Below are 22,033 nucleotides of genomic sequence, written 5' to 3'. Positions count from 1 at the left end.
CGGAACTCTTTTTAAACTGCTGAAATGCCAGTAATTTGGGTGATGTCATTAATGATATCAACTCCCTGCATGTTAAAGTGGTTCTCCAACCGAAAAGAAAATAATTCAGCTGCTCTCCCTCCCACAAGTTTCATTATGTATACACACACCGAGTGTGAAAATGTGATGTGGGGTGTTGGCCTAGACAAGTAGAATGCATGACTCAGTCGACCAGGAGTGTCTTTTTTGATATGCTTTTTCAAGCGTTACGACAACAAATCAGAGTCTTTATGAAGGTATCTTCACTTTAACATGTGGGACACTTAGTATGCTGCGGAGCACTCCGGTTACAAGCTCAGGAGAATTGCCACTCTGCTCAGACAACTGCACTCCGTTCACCTTGAGTGTAAGTGCACTTCGCAGTCACTTAGACAACAGACCAGAATAGAGAGTGAGACAAATTGATAGTCAATTAATAATTGCAGATTTTTTTTTTCTGATTTCAAAGCAGTTTTTGAGTGTCTGTAATAAAAGTCTCTGAGGGTCATTCCTAGCTAAATGCCATTCTACCGCACATTAAAAAGTTTTCTGTGCAGTTTTTAAAAATGATGCTAATACATTTACCTTGTAATGTTCATAATTTACTCAACAATGATTAAAGGTTGATGTTGATAAGTTATTCTGGAAGCCTATTTATTATATTTGTAGAAAATATCTTAACGTTCTGGCAGCATTCAATAAATCTAATGCTCTGTCTGTCTGTCGCAGGCCTCTGTTAAGCCCTGAATGCAGTCCTCAACAAGAATAAGTGGATATATTGCTAAAGCTATTAGCAATCTTTTCACACAAGAATGGCAGAGAAAGTATAGTCAGAATGTCCAGTTATTAACATGCTAGCTTGACAGCAGTGACTAGCAAGTTTTTTTGTTGAAGATCATCATGGTAATGTTATTAATGGTAATGTTCCTATCTGCAACTGAGATACAAGATATTTTGGATATGGTTAGCGATGGCAACAATGTGCTGCGCTCACAGTGCACAGCCCCCGAGTCGGTCATTCAGCGGCTCGGTTGGGAGCACAAAGCACACAAGTCAAAGAACCTGAGTCAAAGAACAAGTGTTTTGCAGCAGTGGTGGAGGACTGTCGTGTAGCAGCTAAAAGAATTGCACAAAGCACAAAGCCCCTGAGCTGAAGAACAGACCCGCTGCAGCAGAAACACACTCCTTAAGTGCAGTGCTGCCCCTGAGACGACGAGCTGCGACGCTCGGGTAACAGCAGCTTCATTGAGCACGTTAGCACAAAGCACACATCTACAGTACAGCTGTAACGACTAACTGCTGAGCTTGGTAGCCTTCTCTGTTGACTGTGGAACATTTATGACAGCTATTTCGCTTGTGTGTATACGATTGCTGCATCCAGTAGACTTAAAAAGCTAAGAGAACTCATTGAACGTAGCATACTAGCTGCCAACACACATCTCTGAGCTAGCTAGCAAGAGCTATGGGAGAGTCAACGTCAGTGTAATCAGGCGGCGTGTGTCAATTTGTTTTCAAGGAGTGGCTCTCGAGCCCTCTTGGCCTGAGGAGAGGGGTTGGGATTTTTTTTTAAGATGGGTACTTTTCAAAATTTAACTTGCTTTTGCTGGTTTCTCCAACCTTACTAACCTCACTTTTAATTGTTCTTAAGTGTTTTAGAATATAGTATGCTCTACCCTCACCTCTAATAAGTGTGAAGCATTCATGTGACCACTCACTCAGACCTCTCACCCTTCACATCCCTCCCCTGGCTGTGCAGGTCAGCTACTGAATGTAGGCTTGATACCCACATGGGGAGCTGCTGCTGCTGCTGCTAAAAGTATTTTATGAATAAATAAAAAGTGAAAAATGAATGATGCATGTCCCAAATGGGGAGTCCATCAAAATCCTATTGAGAAACAGGCTCCTGTCTTCCCAAATATATATTTGCCAGCATTGCATTCATCAGAGAAAACAATAGACATTGGCTGCTTCAATTCCACCATCTGTCCCGCCAGATTTGTGTAAGAAATTATTCTAACAGAGGCATGCTTGAAAGGGACATGAATAGAACTGGGAAGGCTTTAAAATGTTTTCCACGACTGATCATAGTTTACCTGTCCAAGAATATAACTGGAAATGAAACTTGATGGTCTACTCCAAAGTCAGATACAGAACCAAATCAAAGCCTAAATAAATCATCTTTTTCCCTGTCCGGCTCTGCTGCAAATCACATTTCAATGTTAGGTTTTATAAAATCTACTCCTCTGAAAATTATAGATCGCACTTGGTCCCATTGCTGCTTTTCAAGTACCAGTTCATGCTGATTAGCCCTCTCTTCACTGCTCCATCAAATTTCTTTCCACCCATATCTTTTCTCCCTCCAAATGCTGAAATAATCTCCATAACTCTGGATGGAAGAGTACTCTTTATGATTCCAGACAGACTTCCCTATTATCTGTGTCTTGTCCATCACCATGTATTTGTTAGGCAATCTAGATACATGAACTTTGCCTCAACAGCAGGGCTATCACCATTATCAAGAGTCAAGGAAAGAATAATTGTCATGTTTTACACCTTATTACATTTGGATAACGAGAAGTAGATATTACCAAAGTACCACACTCAGGCATATTTCAAGTTTCTGCATGGTGATGAATACCCAACCAACAATGCTGCCTGATGAATACCCAACCAACAATGCTGCCTGAATAATAATAATAATAATAATAATAATAATAATAATAATAATAATAATAATAATAAAAAGACAAAAAAACACAAGGATGTTTTCATGAATGGATGATTTTTTTAAACATGGCCTTTAGAGCTGTAAGTTATGGTAAAACAATCATACTGAGGTTATTTTTGGCAATATTGCAAGTGTGGTATGATTTACCATTTCGGGGTGATAATCATTTTTGCATAAACATGGTAATTTTCACAAACAAAGGTGACAAATATGATAATGTGACATTTTGTTGGGATTTGTACCAAACAAATGTTTTCTTGCATCTAGAGAGAAAGAGTTGTAAGTGAGGGCATCTCTGCAGTACCACAGTGATTCATTTTCAAATGGTGTGATGTGACACAAACAATTATCAAAAAAAAGTAGCTCCTGTGATGCATATATTGCATTCGGGCACATTATGATGATTTTTTTTTTTTTTTTTGTTTAAATGATATTTTGATGAATTGTGCATCCTTAATAGAGTCCATAAACTTCAGTTTCGACTTATACTAATTTGTACTACTGCTTCGAAGGGGCTCCGTGGAACTTCTGTGCTGTGTTGGAAGCCCATTGTTTATGTGAGCAGACTTGTTAGCAACTGCTGTTGATCTCTGTTAGCAGAGTGGAGAGAGGCACTGAGGTGAGGCATTCAAGAACGAGTCACATCCTTTGGACAACTGCGGAAAATCTGACCCAAGCTCTTCACAAAGAAATCCACAGTCCAGCAGCATTAAACAACTTAAACAAATAGTCCAAAGGCTTATACAGGCAACCAAGGCGGTCCAATTTTTCACATCAAGTTACAATTAGACAGTATGACCCATATTAGTTATCTGAACTTAAGAAAACATGTTTAGTCAGTTCAACCATCCAACAAGTTCATGTGTATCTGTTTACAGCATATAGGCCTACTGCACATGAAACAGTCCACATCCTTAGGCTATTGGAAGCTAGATTTTATTAGCATTCATTGCACTTAATCTAATGGCAACACTACTTTCTGTATGGGTTATGTTGTGAGAAATAATTAATTCTACCTCCTCCATGAAAATGAAATTTCTTGCCTACAAGACCTACACTTTCAGGAATGACCAAAATCCTTCTCCAGTAGACTAGTGTAGCAATGAATTACTTTTGAATGCTAACCCAGAAGTTAGTATTGCCCTGGTTCCCTCAACAAAAAGCCTGTAGGATTTTTGAATTGGATTTTGGAATATCGCTGAAAACAAATTCTGTGACAAAAATTGGTTTATGATACTTACATGTTTTGTTCAACAAGACACCATCACTTTTGTGATTTTGTAAGCATAAATTAATTTGCTAATGCTAATATTAGGCAAAGAAAAAGACAACAATGCTCCTGAATGTCTTCAACGTCACCACCACTAAGTGTCTTTCCTCATAGTTACTACACACGTTTTCTGTTCATTGATCAAACCACAAGTTGTAAAGTTAAAGTTGGAATAGTTTTTAACTAAAGTCTGCCTGTAAAGACGGACCAGTGAGTAGATAATGCATGATGATGTTTAAACTCCCTGACAACCTCTGTTGTCTCATCTAGCCACTTCTTTTTAGCCACTTCTTTTTAAGACCCTAAATTATTGTTTAATATATTTTATGCCATAGACCTTGTCACAGACCTTATTTCAGGCATTTAACCTAAAGCCAATACATTTTTTTAAAAAAGTGATATGAGCAAAAATGCTAACGGGGCATCATTACTACAAACTACACCACGTTATACCTGTTGCCCATCCTATTTGGAAGAATCAGTATTTAAAAATATTAAACAACTGAGCATTGTGAACATGGTCAGCAGTATTAGGCTAAGTGATTTGTAGTAAACTGGTTAAATCATGCAAAACAATATACATACTAATACCTGCAAGTGAATATTTTTAATCACTGCACAGCTAGTTTAAAATACAAATTGCCAAGTTTTGGCAGCTAGTTCACTAACTTAAATTCAAAGCTTTTTTTCCTTTAATTTATGGAGCACTTTATACTTCAGCTCCAACTACAAATTTTTTCTCTACCTCGGGTAAAGATTGGACATTGGAATATTTACTTAAGTATACTAATACTATTGCCTTTCACTCATGCGCTGCTCACGCAACTCAAAATTAGAAGTAACCTTGTACTGTAGGCCCTGTAGAGTTATCAGTTCAGCTCCGCTGTAACAGTGAGTTTCATTTAACAAAAGCACATTCGACAAATGTAAAAAAAAAAAAAAACACATACAGATACTTGAGAAAAAGGATCATAAACATATATTTTTAACGAAATACGCTTCAAAATTATATATGAATTTATGAGTGTGTTCTTATGTTTTAATAACCCCCAAACAAATTGTCGTAAGTGCGGACCAGATACACAGTCTGCATTTACCTGCTTTCAAACATGGCGACCGAGGGCACGTAGTATTTTGTTTTGGGCTAAAATATCAAGGATTTCCTAACATTTTGACCACATGCAAGCTATTTGGTTACCAGAAAACCCTCACCGTGTCGTCATTACTATTTTGTCTTGCACGTTAAGTTGTCTTCACGAGTAACGCGGAGATGTATCGTCGCGGAGCGGCGAAGAAAGACCACAAAAACAAACCGGTGAAGAAGGATGTGAGCGACAGTGATAAATATGCCGACCTCTTGGTGTTCGGCTATGCCTGCAAACTGTTTCCAGACGACGAAAAGGCTCTTTACCACGAACAGGGAAAACATCTTATCCCATGGATGGGGGACAAGAGCATCATGATTGATAGGTCGGTTGAACAAACTTAGACCGAACCGTTATGCTAACCATCTGTGCTGTCCGTTAGCCTGTTTGAAAAATTCAAGGGACCACTTGGATATTGTCTTGCAGAAGCTTGGAAATACCAGCAACTGACCACGATTGTATTATTTCATGCCCGCTAACATGTTTTTGGATGTCCTGAACTGATAAAAAAAATGGTATTTGAAGTTTCTAGAGTGACATGCGAAGATGCAACTACCTGCCAGTCTTTGCTAACGTTAGCCGTGATGCTGAACCACGAGAAGTCATTAAGTTGCCAAGTTATGAGGCACAGCAGCTAAAAATTACTGTAGTGAAATACAACATTGACACAAATGGGGTGAGTCAGTATATAACTAAAGCCCCTGCAAATCAGTTGAAACCATTCAGAAGCGTCATAACCTTCACGATAATATGAATTATTACAGAAATGTTGGATTTGACTGCATTAGTTTGTACTGTGCACCGTCTGAACTGTCAACAGGGTTTATATTGGAATGAGATACAAAGATATCTAAATTTGATCTCCGTCTAGACCACATAAGCTAGCTTTTTGGTAGGTTTTGCGTCTTGGCATGTTGGAAGAATTTCCTCTGAAAACTCTAACTCCAGGCAAATTTTATAAATGGATCAAATGGTGGTCAAAATAAAGTATGACACAGAAGATGTTTCATGCTTTCTGTCCTTTTCTGACTGAGTTTTGGCTAAAAAAAACAACAAAAAACAAAAAAAAACAATGTGTACACAAAGCAAGTGACCTGGACTTTGATATTGCTGTGCGAATATCCACAAGGCCAGAGCAAATTCTAACCAAGACTAAAGTCACTACAGTGAAGGTGATTCAAAAATATCGCAACGTCTATGTGAAATATGTTTTGACCAAAATAAGGCCTTTCTGCAGAATGTTGCTGTGTGTGGTGGTAGTGTGTATTGCCACTCCATGCACACAGTGAAATAATTTAGTGGATTTATTCTGTTGAATCACCTTGATCTGCAGTGGCCCAACTTGTGTTCCATTTGTACAGCCTTTGTATGTGTGTCTTTATCACATAACACAGTTCTTTCCCCAGCAAGTTAGGCTAAGGGGTCCTGCCAAACCCCGAATGCCAACCACAGCACCCCCATTTCTTTGTCTTCATGAAGAAAACTGCAACTGAGAGGTGGCGTAGAGGGACGAACCCTGGAAAATGTCGTCCATTTGAGTTCTTACGGATAGGTATTTATGTGCTCGGGTTTGTGTGAATGTAACTTTCTTTGCAGATGTAGAAGTAATGATGAGTGTTACAGGGGGGGATTGAACCCTGTAAGGTAAGAGGCGAGTTGCTTTTTATGTTTTGTTTTTCCTTTGTCATTTTCTTTTGATGTAGGGTTGTTGGTTTGTAAGACTTGTACAGGAAGAAAATAGCAGCAGAAAGCTTGCTAGGCATCCTTTAAGCACTATCAACAATTAAGCCCAAGGACTTAATTAAGGATTTATTGTTGTCTGAACTTTGAAAACATTTCTGAACTAGCTTTTACAAGTAAACTCCCTCTTGACAGACTTGCAGAGGTAGAGCATTTTTGTTGTTGTAAATTGTGGGTTTTAGGTCCCCCCTACCTTGGTAAGTAGGTCCATGTTGTGTATAAAAGTCTTTGTGGACTTCCTTCTCTCTAATCCTTTTTTCATCCAACAGATACGATGGGCGTGGTCACTTACATGACCTTTCAGAGTATGACAGCGGATCGTGGAATACATCCTACCAGCTATCGGAGGAAGAGGACAGGATTGAGGCGCTATGTGATGAGGAGAGGTACCTGGCTCTGCACACTGACCTGCTGGAAGAGGAAGCAAGACAAGGTGGGCACACACACAAATGGCACACCGATGTAGAAATTGCTGTCACCACCTAATCACATGAGCATCCACTTTGTTGAGTTATATACTTACATTATCCTCAGTGTTTCCAACAATGTTAGTATCAAGAGGAGTCAACATTTTATTAAAGGTGATGGTGTGCTTCTTGTTGGTCTGTCACCATGACTTCTGGGGAAACATCATCAGATGATATATGAGAGGGTGAGGGAGAAGGTCGACGATCAAGACTTAAGTTAACATGAATACAACTTTGATGCACCGTCTTGTCCGCGAACATTTCTACCCCAGTCTTGTCTGATGGTTGTTTAGCATTGGCAACTACAACTCCCATGATCCCATGCTACGTTATGATGTCATCAAACTAAGTCTTTAGTTTCCATTGCTTTGATATAGAGAACCCCTAGCTGCAGAAATGGAATAGTGATACCTACAAGAATGTGCCCTATGGTTTGTTAGATTGCTGCAACATATCTGTGTTTTTTCAGTGGTATTTGTGGTACTGGTATATGTTGCTAACTAATGTACCTGGTCAGTGTCATCATGCTGTTTTAGAGTTAAAGTGTTAATTTCCCTCTCTAGCAGTCAGTGTTTGAATTATTGGTTGCAAAACTTTTTAACCTCAGGCTTGTATCATCACTTCTCCCACAGACTAACACTATTATGTTATTTAAACAAGGCTTCTTAACAAAAACTTTCATTTTCCAGGATGAAACTGAGCAGAGTAGGTACATTCAGCTTCCATTTCCATGGAAATAACTTTCAAGAGTAGGATACTTGCATCTCACTCCTTTTTACATTATAATGAAACAGGCTGTTTTGATGACAAAGCACCCTTCTGAAAGACAGAGTTAATGACTGTAATTGAATTAATAAGCCACCGTTTTAAGTGAAAGATGGTGTCTTATGCCCAAACTGACAGGACAGAATGAGTCAGCTAATGATTTGTGTCACGCACACACACTTGCACACTCACTGCAGAAGGTTCATCCCCCAGGCCGCTTTGCCCTTGAATTTGGAGGCCTGACCCCATTCACGGAGACTATTACCCATCTGTCCACTGTAGGGACAGCAGGAAGGCATTAGAAATATTGATAGTTTTAGTGGGAATTTTGTCCTTGCTTCTTTAATAAAGATATCGTTCGCCATGAATTTAAATAGAAAGAGGTTGGTGTCTGGGGCCAAGTAAGCATGTGTCTAGCAGCCAGTAAGTATGTTCTCATTCTTTCTTTTCTTTTGAGCAGTACATGGACATCCCATCATTGAGAATAGAGTCATGGCATCAATAACAGTATTATTTCTTGTTATAATAACTATCATCAGTTATTTTAAGAGAATATTATTGTACATCTCACCATATAAATGCAAATTAACAATTTAATGTATTTGATTTAGTTAACGAGGGTCAGACCAAATATAAGCGTTGTTGAATATCAAGGGGAGATAATCAGCATTTTCCCACTTGTCAGTATCTGGTTTTTTGTGTGTCTAATTGCTGATGAAATAATTTTGAATATGCATTACTTTGGCTTTGATGCAGCATGATGCATGTTCTGCACACAACACTATCTGATATGCATCACAAGTGATAGCCTATAAACATCAAATAATATGAATCTGCATTGAATTGTTAACTAAAGTTCTCAAATAAGTGTAGTGAAGTGGAGGTATGAAGTAGCGAAAATTGTAAATTTGAAGGCTAAGATTTTTATTTTTGCTGCAAATATATATCACCTCCCAATATCTGTTGGTCTCCTTGATTACCATATCAAACCATATCAAGTAATTTGTTGTTATGAAATACAATACTGTGTATCACATTTGAAAGTAAACTCGAGTAAACCTGTTTTGTTAAGTCTGGTTAAATGGGTCTCTGGTACGTTTTGCCTCTTGGCAGCATTTGTTGAGGTAGGTATGAATCCAGCAGTACGCTGCAGACCAAATCAACTACTCAGGAACCCTTTCAGAGGAAGTGGTCTTGATGCTGTCGACTACAGTTGTGGTTCAGTTGTTGTGGGAATGTGATCCGAACTTGATGTGACGCACTTACAAGGCTTTTCCTTCAAATCTGAGCTCAACGACCTCTGTAGTCAGGTGTGATTTGCAGAAGTGATTTTTAGGTCACATTTAGTCTAGCATTGATTCATTGCTTTATTGATGTTTGGGCAAATAGAACTTCCTTCTGGACTGTCTCCCTGCACTTTCTTTCTTGCTAATACCTCAGATACACTAAACTAACTGATAAGGTATTCTCAACAGGTGGTTCTTTGTATGAATAGTGGAAGACAAGTCTATTGTGCAATCTGATCAATTCTGGTAAGTCTGGTACATTATTCTTCTTTCATGTTTTTTTGTTTGTGTTTTTATTTCCTCAGAGGAGGAGTACAAACGCCTGAGCGAGGCTCTGGCAGATGAAGGCACCTACAATGCAGTGGCTTTCAAATACAGCGCTGATTACTATGACCCCTCTCAGCCCACAGAGGAGGAGGATGCTAACAGGGAAGCCGGTGAGAACTCGCATCACTCACAAATTTGTTTAGTGACTCAGATAGTAGTCACACTCACATACATATGGAGTTGGTTGCTTACTTTGATATATTCACACACACATATTCTTTGTGTAGGATGTAACTAAACCAGGAAAGCAAAACACTTTATGTTAATGAAACAAGTCTGGCTTACTCTCTACTTCTACATTACTTATATATACTATAATGTGTTTCCTACAGACTACGATACACCCTTTTTAACTTTTGGTTGATTATTTAAGGTAATCAAATTGTGATGTAAATGTTAAAGACCAGTACTCACTGTTTCTTCAGCATTTTTTTGTATTGACTGTGTCGCATGTCGAAAATTGACCAAATTCACCACTGCATGTCCTTTGGTCCCCAGCAACAAATGTGCCAAATGAGAAATAGACCAGATGAACAGTTCTGATGACATGCGAATAACACACAGAAACAGATAGACAGTGGTCACTAAAGTGACAGTGATTCCTTGATTTGCACATAGATAGATGTTGCGCAATTTTTGTCACTGTTCCATATTTTAGATTTTCAAAATATAGCTCCATTTGTAAGTCGGTACTACATTTAGACTGTTTATCATGTGTGAACACCCAGCAGCAATTTTGGTTCTCATGCATCCACATCAGACGAACACACACACACGCACACACACACACACACACATACACACACTCACCACTTTGAATATTTGATGTTGAGATAGCTGGAAGCACTTTGTCCCTTTTGGCCTGACAGTTAAGCAGACAAGATGCCTCTCTCTGGAGAGATAGTAGAGCTGACAGTGAGAATACATCCACTGAAGCTCTAGAGCCCAGCAGAATTAGTCTTTTGGGAATACATCGATCAAGGTCATGTGACACTGGACATAAACATTGTGAGCTGATTTCTCACTCTTAGGTTTTTCCGTTACTGTGGTTATACTCTTTGACATTAGCACAAATGCAATATCATGAAAAATCCCTGAACCGTCACAATGTAGATTTAAGAATCAAAGAGAGTCTTTGGGCTGACGGTCAGCCATTAGTCATTGTATCTATTGTTAGATCCTGTGTGAAAGTTGTGAAGGTTAATTGCAGCATCATTTGTTATCTGTCTAAACAAGACAAATGTAGGTGTTAATTAACCTTTCTCTTAAACCGCACAATTATTGTCAACCGGTCATGTTCACAATTCACCCAATAATTTCATATCCTGTCAAAATAAAAAAAACTTAATTTGAATGCGAAGCACATCTTTTCGCTGAATTTTAAATTTACCAACTTCACCTTCACTGAAGTAACTGAATTCTTTACATATTTTTACCTAGTTTGGTATACTGTCCTGTTCAGCTGTGTAAGCAGATTGTCGTCTTGTATCTCTGTACAGAGCTGCTGAGTCAATGTGTGGCTGCAGCAAAACGGTTGTTACTTGGTCACAGCATAAGTGGGAATGCGGTTGGAATGCCTTTTAAAAAGTGGGCGTACATTCTTTTTAATGCGTGATAACCACTGAGTTTTACATAATACGCCACTTTAGAATTAGCAGCATTATCTAAATATATCCTCATCAACCATGATAATAATCCTGTTATATAACTGAAGTGATGATGAAGAGCATGTCTTCTTTTAGTTTTGGGGCACTGTTTTGAAGGCTATTATATGATTACTAAATTCAAGTTGAGGTGGGACATAGGATGGAGTGAATACACAGACATTGTGTGGCTGTCAGATTCTGCCAAAAGCCTATTTCAAAACTGCACCCATGGCACATCATACACGACACGCCAGCTGATGTTTTCTCATCATAAAAGCTATGTCTTTAATTAAGGTACTGTGCAAATTCCCTACATTACAATGGTAAAAATATCAGCGTAGCTTCCACCTGACCTAGACATTTTTAGCAAGTGCAGATGATATATTCGTATAGCTGATTAAGTGGTGGAGGACATGCCATTCACACATTTTTAAAATAATTTAGGAACTCAAAATTCCTCTCAAGTCACTGCTCAGTTGAGTATATATCCAGAGGGCTATATTAACTTTTAGTCACAAATGACTAAGAATTAATCTCATTATCTTTGTCCCCATATCTCTTCACATGCTCAGAAGAGGCAGAGCCCGAGGAGAGTGAGGAACCATTCGTCGCACCCCCAGGGCTCACTATCCCTCCTGATGTGGAATTGGTGTGTATGAAATTTAACTGGCTTGTGTTCTTATTCACAGGATATAAACACTACATATAAACATGGAAATGTACAGTGAGTTTAGGCAACAACAGGAACATCTGTAGACAACAGTGTAATCCAATATAAAAAAAATATATCTAAAAAGAAAAATGAAATCATTCAGTGACACAAAATGTTTGGTGAGAAGTGCAATGTGAAGATTCTAAAAATGACATCTGTACATAAACTTGCAGTTATCTACCAAATTGGTTATGGAAACTGCTTTGCATTTCTGCTTTTCTTCTTTCTGTGTTTTTTTAAAAGTTTTTTTTGACTGTCAGATCTATATCAAGCAGGAGATAGATACGATGGTCACCCTAAGCGGGATAGATTTAGCCTGTCTGCATGCAAAATAATTGAGCAATATGGAAGTTAAAAAATAACATTGTCACGATGATTACAGGTTTTAAGGGTTTTGATAGGTTACCTGGTCAAATGAGACTTAGTTCAGGCTAAATAGATTTGATTGATTTTTTTAGAATCTGACTTGAATTGGATACAGCTATTTATGTAACTTCCTGTATAACCCGAGAAGGCAAATTTGCTTCATTAATGCGACCCAAGTCCAACTTCCTTGGTTCGTCCAAGTTAAAGTTTTTTTTTTTTTAATTTATTTGATAGTGACATTGAAGTTTAACATAGTTCCAATATGGACATTACAACTGATGTGCTGCACAGAGTCTTTAGCTATTGCTAATTTTCAACTCGTGTCTCCTGTTTGGCTTGTACAGCATGATTAAAACCATTGTTTTTTAAATTACTGTCATAGAAAACTAAAAACAACAAATAGTCAAATTTGAGATGCTGCAACCTGGATTTTTTTTTAAGCATTTTGCTTTTAGCTTTTTTTCTTTTGTTTCTTGTTTGCATGATTCACTGAATAATTTCATTTAAACTTTGGTAGAATGTCTGACACTACAGTATGATTGACTGTACAGGGTTTCCAGAGGAAAATGTTTATCAGAGCTGGAAAGCCACCCCGATCCTCACACATTCGTTGTGAATATTGATTTAGTCACTAGATTACAGATTAATCGATAACCTTTAAGGTGCTAGCCATGTGAAACTGCACGTCTTCTTTCCCCTTGTGTGACAAAAAATGTGTTTTCATCTTTATGTTATTGTCACTCGTCTGCTACCTCACATATTCATTGTATGTACCTCTGAACATGTAGGCAATGCTTCACATTGACATAACATTCAATGACACCAACAGGCTTATCGCCTGTAATATACAGGAAAATTAAAAATGTATTGCTGTTGCTTTTGTTCTATCAGGTGTTTTTGTCAGACCATCTTCCCTCAGGATCAGGCCAAGTCTGCAACCACAACCCCTTCAGCTGCTACTTTCTTATGCATGAGAAAAAAAACAGGCTTCATTGTTTAGTTGGGCTGGGTGCATATTCAGTCTTTATCGTGCTGGGTATACATACCACAGCCATAATACCCTTGTGCATAGATCCAGAGCACAACATCACTGCAATAGATTTTTAAGGATTTACCCTTCTCTCTGAATAATTCTCAGCCTAGCCTTTATATTTCATATTTCTTAATTCTTTCTTTATTCCAATTGGATTTTTCCTTTTCCTTTTGTTTGAGAATGACAGGCAGCATGGGGAGATGGCAGGGGGATGAGTGACATCAACGGTCTCTAGCCAGACTCTAACCTGGACGTCCTTTGGCTTATTGCAATTTATTGCTATTGGGTTTTTTTTTCATTAGACCCAAATTATTGTATTGACATTTGTCTTTACTTGTGACAGTGGTAACAACAGAGAATACACTATGTGCAAAGAGTGGGATGATTTGCAAGAAAGGTCACTGATCAGAATGAATATGACGCCATGATTAATTGGCATGCAGAGCAGAAGTTGGGACCAAGATGACTCTTCTTTTTCTTTGCTTACAGTAGATAATAAATGGCAGTCTACTGGACCTTATACTTTCAGACTTTAGAGTAGGTGAGGCGGAGGAGGACACTTTGCTTGTGTAATTCACGTCAACATAAAATAAGTATTACGCATCCCATTTTTCACTAATGGATAAGTTCTTAAATCTGAGTGCAAAAGGCCCTTGTATGTCATGGAGTCCTTGGCAGCTTGGAACACAATAATGGTCTGTTAGTGTTGGATACTGGCACCAAGGTAGTATTTATTAGGACTTTCATCCTGATGAGATATGTATATTCTTTTGGAGATTGCCTGCACTTCTCTGTACTCTCATGGTAATGACAATGATAAATCATTGAAATCACACAAGGGGAACAATAATGAATGAATAATGGACCATTTCTTGTTCCAATGATTTCCACCTCTTGTGTATTTTAAGAATTAATGTCATCACATCCAACATGAGTGTGCCCAGCATAAGAATGCTTCAGAGATAATAGGACGCATGTCCTTGTTAGGAAGGAGCCATGCATAAACATTGTAATGTGGTGTACAGCAGTTACAATTTTATGCCTTTCACTAATGCTCATTTTTCACTATTTTGTTGATTTTTTTTTTTTTGGTTTGAGTGATAACAAATATTTCCAGGTTTTACACATTGATAACATTTTCTCCCCAGAAACCAAACAATCAATCACAGACTAAGAACCTGCATTAATACAGTTTAAGCACATTCAGGCTAATTTCTTGACTTTTTTGTCTTTTCAGCCGGCAACCATCAAGACCCACAACATCATAGAGAGGACAGCAAATTTTGTATGTCAGCAGGGGGCACAGTTTGAGATAGTCCTGAAAGCTAAGCAGTCTGGTAACTCCCAGTTCGACTTTCTCCGTTTTGACCATTACTTGAACCCTTATTACAAACACATCCTGCGGGCCATGAAGGAAGGTCGATACAACCTTGCCTCCTCCAGCAAGCAAGAGCAGACGCAGGGTGAGTTATGGAAAGCATTCACTGAATCCGAAGGTGTTATGTCCTCTCACGGATGTTAAATTTGCACTTTACTGTAATCAATGTGAAATATCAGATCTGTTATACATGAGCGATTGAACAGAGCACGAGAAAGCAGTAAGAAGCTTTAATGTTCTGCATTGATTTTGATATAAAACATTTGTTCATACATATATTCAGTACTCTTTTTTTGTCTCTTGCTTTAGACTCCCACTCTGATGATTCAGATGAGGATGGGGATGGCAGTTACCTCCATCCCAGCCTGTTTGCCCCTAAAAGATGCTCTCGCCTGGAGGAACTGGTGAAGGTAATGTGAAGCTTTACCTGTAGAAGTAGCATTACAATGTTTGTTTTCAATGACTTCTATGTATAAAACTCCTGCTCACTTGGCTGACATAGTTTTTTTTGTTATGTCAAAGTGTGTACAACTCATTCATGTAAATGCATGTTTGGTGCGCTCACATAATAACTCTCACGGAAATTAGGATGGAGGCCTTCAGACTAAAGAAAATAACAGCTTGTTTGCTTGTTTTGCATGTTTAAGATGATATAGCCTAAAGGTTTTCTGCATGTGTGCGAGAGAGAGAGATTGCAGATTAGTCATGTAAAATCAATATTTTTTTTTGTTACAAGACATTGTAGCATGAAGTGTTCGAGTTAATTTGCCTTGCTTGGCATTGCTTGTCCTGCAATGTGACTACTGCGCATCCTCACACTGTGATGTCTAGGCTGAGATGATGTATTGTGCAGCCCTTTCTTAAACCTCCCCAAGGAGAAAGCTCTGGACCTTTGACTATAGGCTGCCCATGTAATGGACTCCAATTGAAAATAGCTTTCTTTACCCCCCCTTTGTTATAATGTTAAGAAAATATTGTGCAGTGTTAGCTGAACACTGCCAGCCATGTGAATTACATTTTCATCCTGTTAAAACTGCCCATGTCTGTTATTGCATTCTCGACTTTATTCTGTTTCCCCGTCTTCATGCTGGTATTTTTTAATAATTTTTTTTTTAGCGCTTTTCATCTGCCTTGGCAGGACAGCCATTAGTCTTTGACGACAGCAAGAATGGAAGTACGCCTTTTTAAAGAAATAAAATGAGCTCCTTTTAGTAACAAGATGTCTGGCAGTTGTCTCCCATCAAGAGGGATTTCCTTTTCAGATCAGCTACTCAAAGTTTTTACTGACGATTCATATTTCATTTTTCATGGGGTTAACTCCTAAATTCTGTGTATCTCTAGTGCTGCACTTAGGAAGATAACGGCTTCTGATTTCATGCAAAGTAATGCTCAGCAGTTGCAATGCATTTCATGGTTCTGACTTCAGAGAGCTATGAATATTGGGTGGATCTGTTGTACCATTACTAGAAATAATTTTGTCACCTTTAATCGAGTGTGATGTCCATTGCTTAAGCATTCCTTCACAAGAAATAATCAGCATCAGATTACTTTATTAATCCCCACTGGGAAATTGTTTTTGTTCCAGATGCTCCATGCAAAGTAGGATATAAATACAGCATGAGTGGAAACGAGAGCTAAAGATAAAGATATAAATAAACAGTAAAATAGACAATAAAAATGAAATGAAATAAAATATACAACAAAATAATGCAACAATAAAGTAGACAATCTGGAAATATATACAATATGTTATAATAATATCTAACAATAACAATAACATACATATAACATCATGGCATGACAGACTGTTTTTAACCATACTGGCCTTATTTCCTCTGTAGCCTCTCAAAGTAATGGACCCAGATCATCCCCTGGCTGCACTCATACGAAAAGCCAAGCAGGAGAGAAATGGCACTGCAGCAATGGCAGCCACACCAGAGGAAGCGCCAGACCAAGCTGTATCCAGCACACCAGCGGAATACACTACTGACCGTGAGTGTAGATCTTTCTTTTCCTCTGTGAGCAACAGACGGCACATCTGAAATATAAAAACTCTGAGAGTGCTTATCACACTTTGTGGTCTGGTCTACTTTTACAGTCAGCCTATACTTTTCATTTCCATTTGTTTTCTTCTCAGCCACATAGGGTTCTTCTGTCCTACTGTGAAGTTATTGAAACTGTGTTTTGTTCTGAGATGGCTGTTGACCACGGAAAACTGCCATTTGACTTCCTCCTTTTGGGCCATTTTCTGCGTGGAATGTTCTGCCAATTCTCGTTGTTCAATATAGCTCCCCACTCTTAAATGCTGACCACAGTCAATAATTGATGTGAAGGCATTTGAAATGACTTTCAGCAAAGTAATATTGAGTTCAGAGGTGTTCTGGGACAGGCCAGACCTCCTTATCTGACCCAAAGCAGCACCCCGGTCCACACTTTCTAGTCCAGCTGGGTTTTGGGTCAGACTAGACTTAAATAGTTCTTCGTCCTTGGTGTGGGCAACTTTTCGATTAAACTCTGATAGAGCCTGAGGTGTGATAACATAAGTAACACATACTGCATTAAACCAGCAACAGTTAATTGATTGTTTTTTATTGATGAAATCAATTAATATATTGATAATAAGTTAATCACCTTGAATAATCTAAAAAGAAGTCAAAACTCCTTTATGCTTACTTTACTCTTTTGTAAGAGTAAACTGAGTATTTTTGGGTTGTAGACAAACACACAAGAGAACAAATGACATGTTATAAACCAAACAAGTAATCAATCAATTGATTTAGAAAAAATCCACAGATTAATCAGCAGTGAAAGTCATCGTTAGTTGCAGCCCTGTACCATATCCAAGCAAGGGATCAGAACACAACAAATAATTGATTTGAATGCATCTTCAGTGTGTCAGAAAGTGTGCATGTTGATCAAAGGGAGCTTTCAGAAACTAAAAAATTCCCATCATATACCATAGTCCCACTCAAGTATTGCACTCATACATTTTGACAAATGCCTACCATGCAGTCAATTAAATTGATATATAACACTTACGAATAAAAATAATGATAAATACAAACAAAAATGTCAGCTCTTTAAAAAAGTGAGTTTAAAGTGTAGCACATGATGCAGAAGTAATTTTTTGCAATTGTAATGCCTTGATCATTCCTTCACATGAAGTGTTTAACCTTCAGATTACATTTTTAAACTGAATGGAAATGACATTTAAGGAATGAAAGAAATGGACCAAATCCCCTCCATTTAATTCAAAATAATGCCTGGCTTTTGTAGAAACGGTATAGAAGGCCATTTGCGCATCCATCAGTGATGAGTCATATCCACCCTCACACTGCTGCTGAAGTCATGTTAATTCAAGTTAATTCTCCTCTCTAACAGCTGTTGATACCCCTGTCCATTGACCCCTGATGACCCATAACTGTTCACTTGTCCATTACTGAAATTTATAAATCCCAGAGATGCCTTTGACCTGCAGAAGTAGCTGTTGATGTCAGTAAATTGGCTGTGGATGACCCAGTTGCTTGTGGCTGTTGATATGCGTTGGAGTTCAAAACTGTGGGCTGTTAATCTTCTCATCCATGTAGCTATGCTAGGCCTTCTCTTGTTTTGAGCATTTTTCTTTTAAAATGTATGATATTAATACAGGGCAAGGAAGGCCCAACATTATGATGTGTGTGTATGTATTGATTAACAATATGAACACCTCCAAAAACAGTTGACTTCAACGTTTAAGTCGATCTTTGAAATACGGTATCCGTCGTGATCTGATCATCGATCTGTCTGGCCAATCATTAAAGTAAATTTCCTGTTTGCCCTTCCACTTGCATGTCGTAAGTCTTCATCTCATCTCTAAGACATGTCAGGTTTATAAATGAAATCTACAGCTTTGGTTTTCCATTTTCCTGACTTGCGAAAATTGGATGTGTCGTTAAAGTCAACCATCTCAGTGACTAATGTGTTAATATCACACTGTCTCCACTTTGACACTGACCATTTATTTTTGTCCCTGGCCCTGTATTGCTTCCCCTTTTCTTCTCCTCTGCCTTTTCAATAAATAATTGTAATATAAACCCACTGATAAGGAAGATGACCCTTTTCCACGGAGGTATCCCTCTGCTGATTTAAATGAATGACTGTATTAAAACATAGCTTGACAATTAACATGACAGCATAGTACATATGTTAAACAACACAAAGCAAACTTCAGTAACAAGGATCCCCATCACAGTCTTGTAATGAGCACATCTACACCACTTTACCGGACTTCCCCACATCTGTCCACAACAACCACACCAATGTGGCTAATTTGAATGCACCTACACACATTTTAACTCTTCTCAGTTAAAAGTTATTCAAAGAAGAGGAAATCTTAAAGGGAACTTCTACATTAGCATGTAATTTGCACAAATGATTCAGATTTGATTTATTCACTTGGCAGATCACATGCAAATACAAAATGAACTGAAATGTATATTTCCAGTTAAAAGAAGCTTTGCCGTATCCTTGCCTTGAAAATGTAATGTCAACACTGTGACTGAGCACATGTGGGTTATTTTAATATTCATAGGCTCACCACACAAGCCTGGGTTTGACAGTTTTCATTTCCGGTGGCAGGCCACTTTTCCCTGACCCGCTGATGTTCTTCCCTGAGGTTAAAATTGACATGACAAGACTCTGAAATTAATTTGTAAAACATCCTTTATCATGACCACACTATAATTTAACTTAATCAATTAAAACTACTGTTTCTCTGTAGTCCTCAGTTTAATTAAACTGAACTGGGGATTGACACAGGAACAACACTTACACTATTAAATATGACAGAACACAGACTATGACCTATTAAGGCAGAGTAAGCGATCTGACATGACGTCCAAAACTAGCTGAGATGAAGGTTTTCGCATGATACACTTGGTCTTCACCCCAAAAATTTTTGCAACAGGCAACTAAATTAAATGCACCAATGCCGTGAGGGAAATTTTGGACTTCACTACGACTCTCCTCTGGGAGGGTCCCATGGAGTCTGGCACCTGGACAGTTGTTGGGGATCGTTTGGGTTCTGTATGTTTGGATGGTGCCTCTGGATGGATTGGGATCCGGGGGAATTTCTAGATTGGAGAATTTTTTGTGGTGTGCTAAGGCACACATTGTTTTGCTGAGGGGGCTATCATCAAGGAATGCTGTTTGGTGTACTTGGTCCACTGTGGTGTATGGATGGCTGGTGTTTGTCAGGAGGCATCCACATACGTAAATGCCAAGACTCAAGGTTTCACAGCAGAATAATGCATTGTAACAAGATGATCAATGTCATTCACATCACCTGTATGTGGTTTTGACGTTGTGCCTGATCAGTGTATATTGTGCAGTTGGGTCCACATGAAATAAGAGTAAGTTTTTGTCCTTTATGTGCCACAACTGAAGCATGTGTGGAAGGAACCTCATGTAATGATTTCCTCTTCATTTCATTACAGCAAATGCAGCAGCAATGTACTACGGGTACTACATGCTTCCTGATGGAACGTTCTGCTTGGCCCCGCCTCCTCCGGGGATTGATGCCAGCTCCTACTATAACAATGTACCTGCAGCTGTCATGGCTCCCGCGACTTCTTCTGGGGCTTTGCCTAATCTGGGAACAACACCCACTCCACTTGAAACTACCCCCATGGTAGCACCAGCTACAACCCCTTCTCAGATCACCAGCTCTGCTGTTCCTGCTGTTGTACCAGAAACCAGGTAAGAAGTAATGATATATCTGTGAAATACCTTCCTCTTCTTGATAGCTTAAGTAGCATTTAAAGTGTTGTTTAAATTTTGGTAAGAACTATGACAGCACACCTTTTTCAGTAGGTGAAGCATTTTCCCCTTGTTGACATCTTTATTTTCCCTGAAAAAACAGGTTAAAACCTGAAGCTCAAGTTTCCACACAAGCAGTACCAGCCATCATTCCTCCACCACCTGACATCCAACCAGTCATTGACAAGTTGGCCGAGTATGTTGCAAGGAACGGTGTTAAGTTTGAGGCCAGTGTCCGTGCCAAGAATGATCCACGGTAAGTGTTCCTATCAGAAATAAATCACTTGCCTTGGTCAGGTCTTGGGTTTGGAACTCTTATCAGTAACTTTTCCTTGAGATACTGCAGAAACTCTTCATCATCCTCTAGCTTATATTTTATAAGTGTTTATCTCTTGTCTTACACAGTATGTGTTCTTCTCTCTGTCCAACATAGGTTTGACTTCCTGCAGTCTTGGCATCAGTACAACACCTATTACGAGTTTAAGAAGAATTACTTCATGCAGAAGGAAGGGAAATGCTTTCTTGAGGTATTATAAGTGTTTTAAGTTTGTGTGTTATTGTGTTTGTATGTGTTTCTATGTATAGGAATCAGATAGATCACTCCAGCTGTGGTGAGCAGTTAACATTCACGTCCACACCTTTACACCTTATACCAACAAGTGGTTTTAACACTTGTATATCATATTTGATACAGCTGAACAGTACAACTAAGGGTGCTCATGTGGGGCTTTTCTCTTTGAACTTTTGGCTTTGTCTAGTCAAACTATACCAGACCCGACTCCAAATGGTACCTCTCACACAAGCAGCTAACGTATAAAACCTATTTAAAAGTCAGCTGTCTGTCTTTTGTATCTTCTTTTTTATGTCAGATTACCACTGATAAAAACTTAACATTTCCTGCTTTTGGTGCTTCATAGTAAAAGCTTTTCAGGTTTGAAAAAGCCATGATGGTCCCCAAGTCAGTGGATTGTGATTGTTATGGTGATTGTACCAAGGCAGCGTTATCACAGCTTCTACAGAATCATAAACGATAAACTGCTGTGCAAAGTCCGAAATCTTTGCCAAGTGGCACATGAGTAACAGCAGTGCTGTTGTGGATAGCAGTGAAGAAGAGTTTCATAAAGCCAATTAGATACATTTAAAAAAAGAAAGGTCAGTGTAATCAGGCTTTATCAGGCTGATGACGCTGAGTAATAGCCAGCTCTGTGTGCACAATTTTATTGGGCCAACAAACATGTAAAAAAAAAAAAAAAAAAGAATCAGCTGGAAATTTTGGCTGTACTTTGTGTTGGGGTGGTGACAAACTTCCAATTAAAAATGAAACCCTAATGTAGGAAGCAATATTAAAATTAACTT

At 38.5% G+C, this 22,033-nt stretch overlaps 1 protein-coding gene across 1 annotated transcript in view; it reads left to right on the top strand.

The window, feature by feature from the left end:
• Positions 1-5,099: 5,099 nt before the first annotated feature.
• Positions 5,100-22,033, top strand: part of LOC119029918 (splicing factor SWAP) — a 50,300-nt gene continuing 33,366 nt past the window's right edge. The window contains exons 1-10 of the mRNA XM_037117152.1: positions 5,100-5,486; positions 7,171-7,334; positions 9,725-9,856; positions 11,965-12,041; positions 14,741-14,966; positions 15,191-15,291; positions 16,723-16,873; positions 20,356-20,617; positions 20,781-20,933; positions 21,111-21,204. Coding sequence (XP_036973047.1) covers positions 5,287-5,486; positions 7,171-7,334; positions 9,725-9,856; positions 11,965-12,041; positions 14,741-14,966; positions 15,191-15,291; positions 16,723-16,873; positions 20,356-20,617; positions 20,781-20,933; positions 21,111-21,204 — 1,560 coding nt within the window. The 5' untranslated portion in view covers positions 5,100-5,286. The remainder of the gene's footprint in view (positions 5,487-7,170; positions 7,335-9,724; positions 9,857-11,964; positions 12,042-14,740; positions 14,967-15,190; positions 15,292-16,722; positions 16,874-20,355; positions 20,618-20,780; positions 20,934-21,110; positions 21,205-22,033) is intronic.

The sequence above is a fragment of the Acanthopagrus latus genome, chromosome 12 (genome assembly GCF_904848185.1).
Source record: "Acanthopagrus latus isolate v.2019 chromosome 12, fAcaLat1.1, whole genome shotgun sequence".
In the NCBI taxonomy this organism is placed as follows: Eukaryota; Metazoa; Chordata; class Actinopteri; order Spariformes; family Sparidae; genus Acanthopagrus; species Acanthopagrus latus.
The sequence above is the reverse complement of the archived record's forward strand: the minus strand, read 5'-3'. Positions and strand labels throughout refer to the sequence as shown.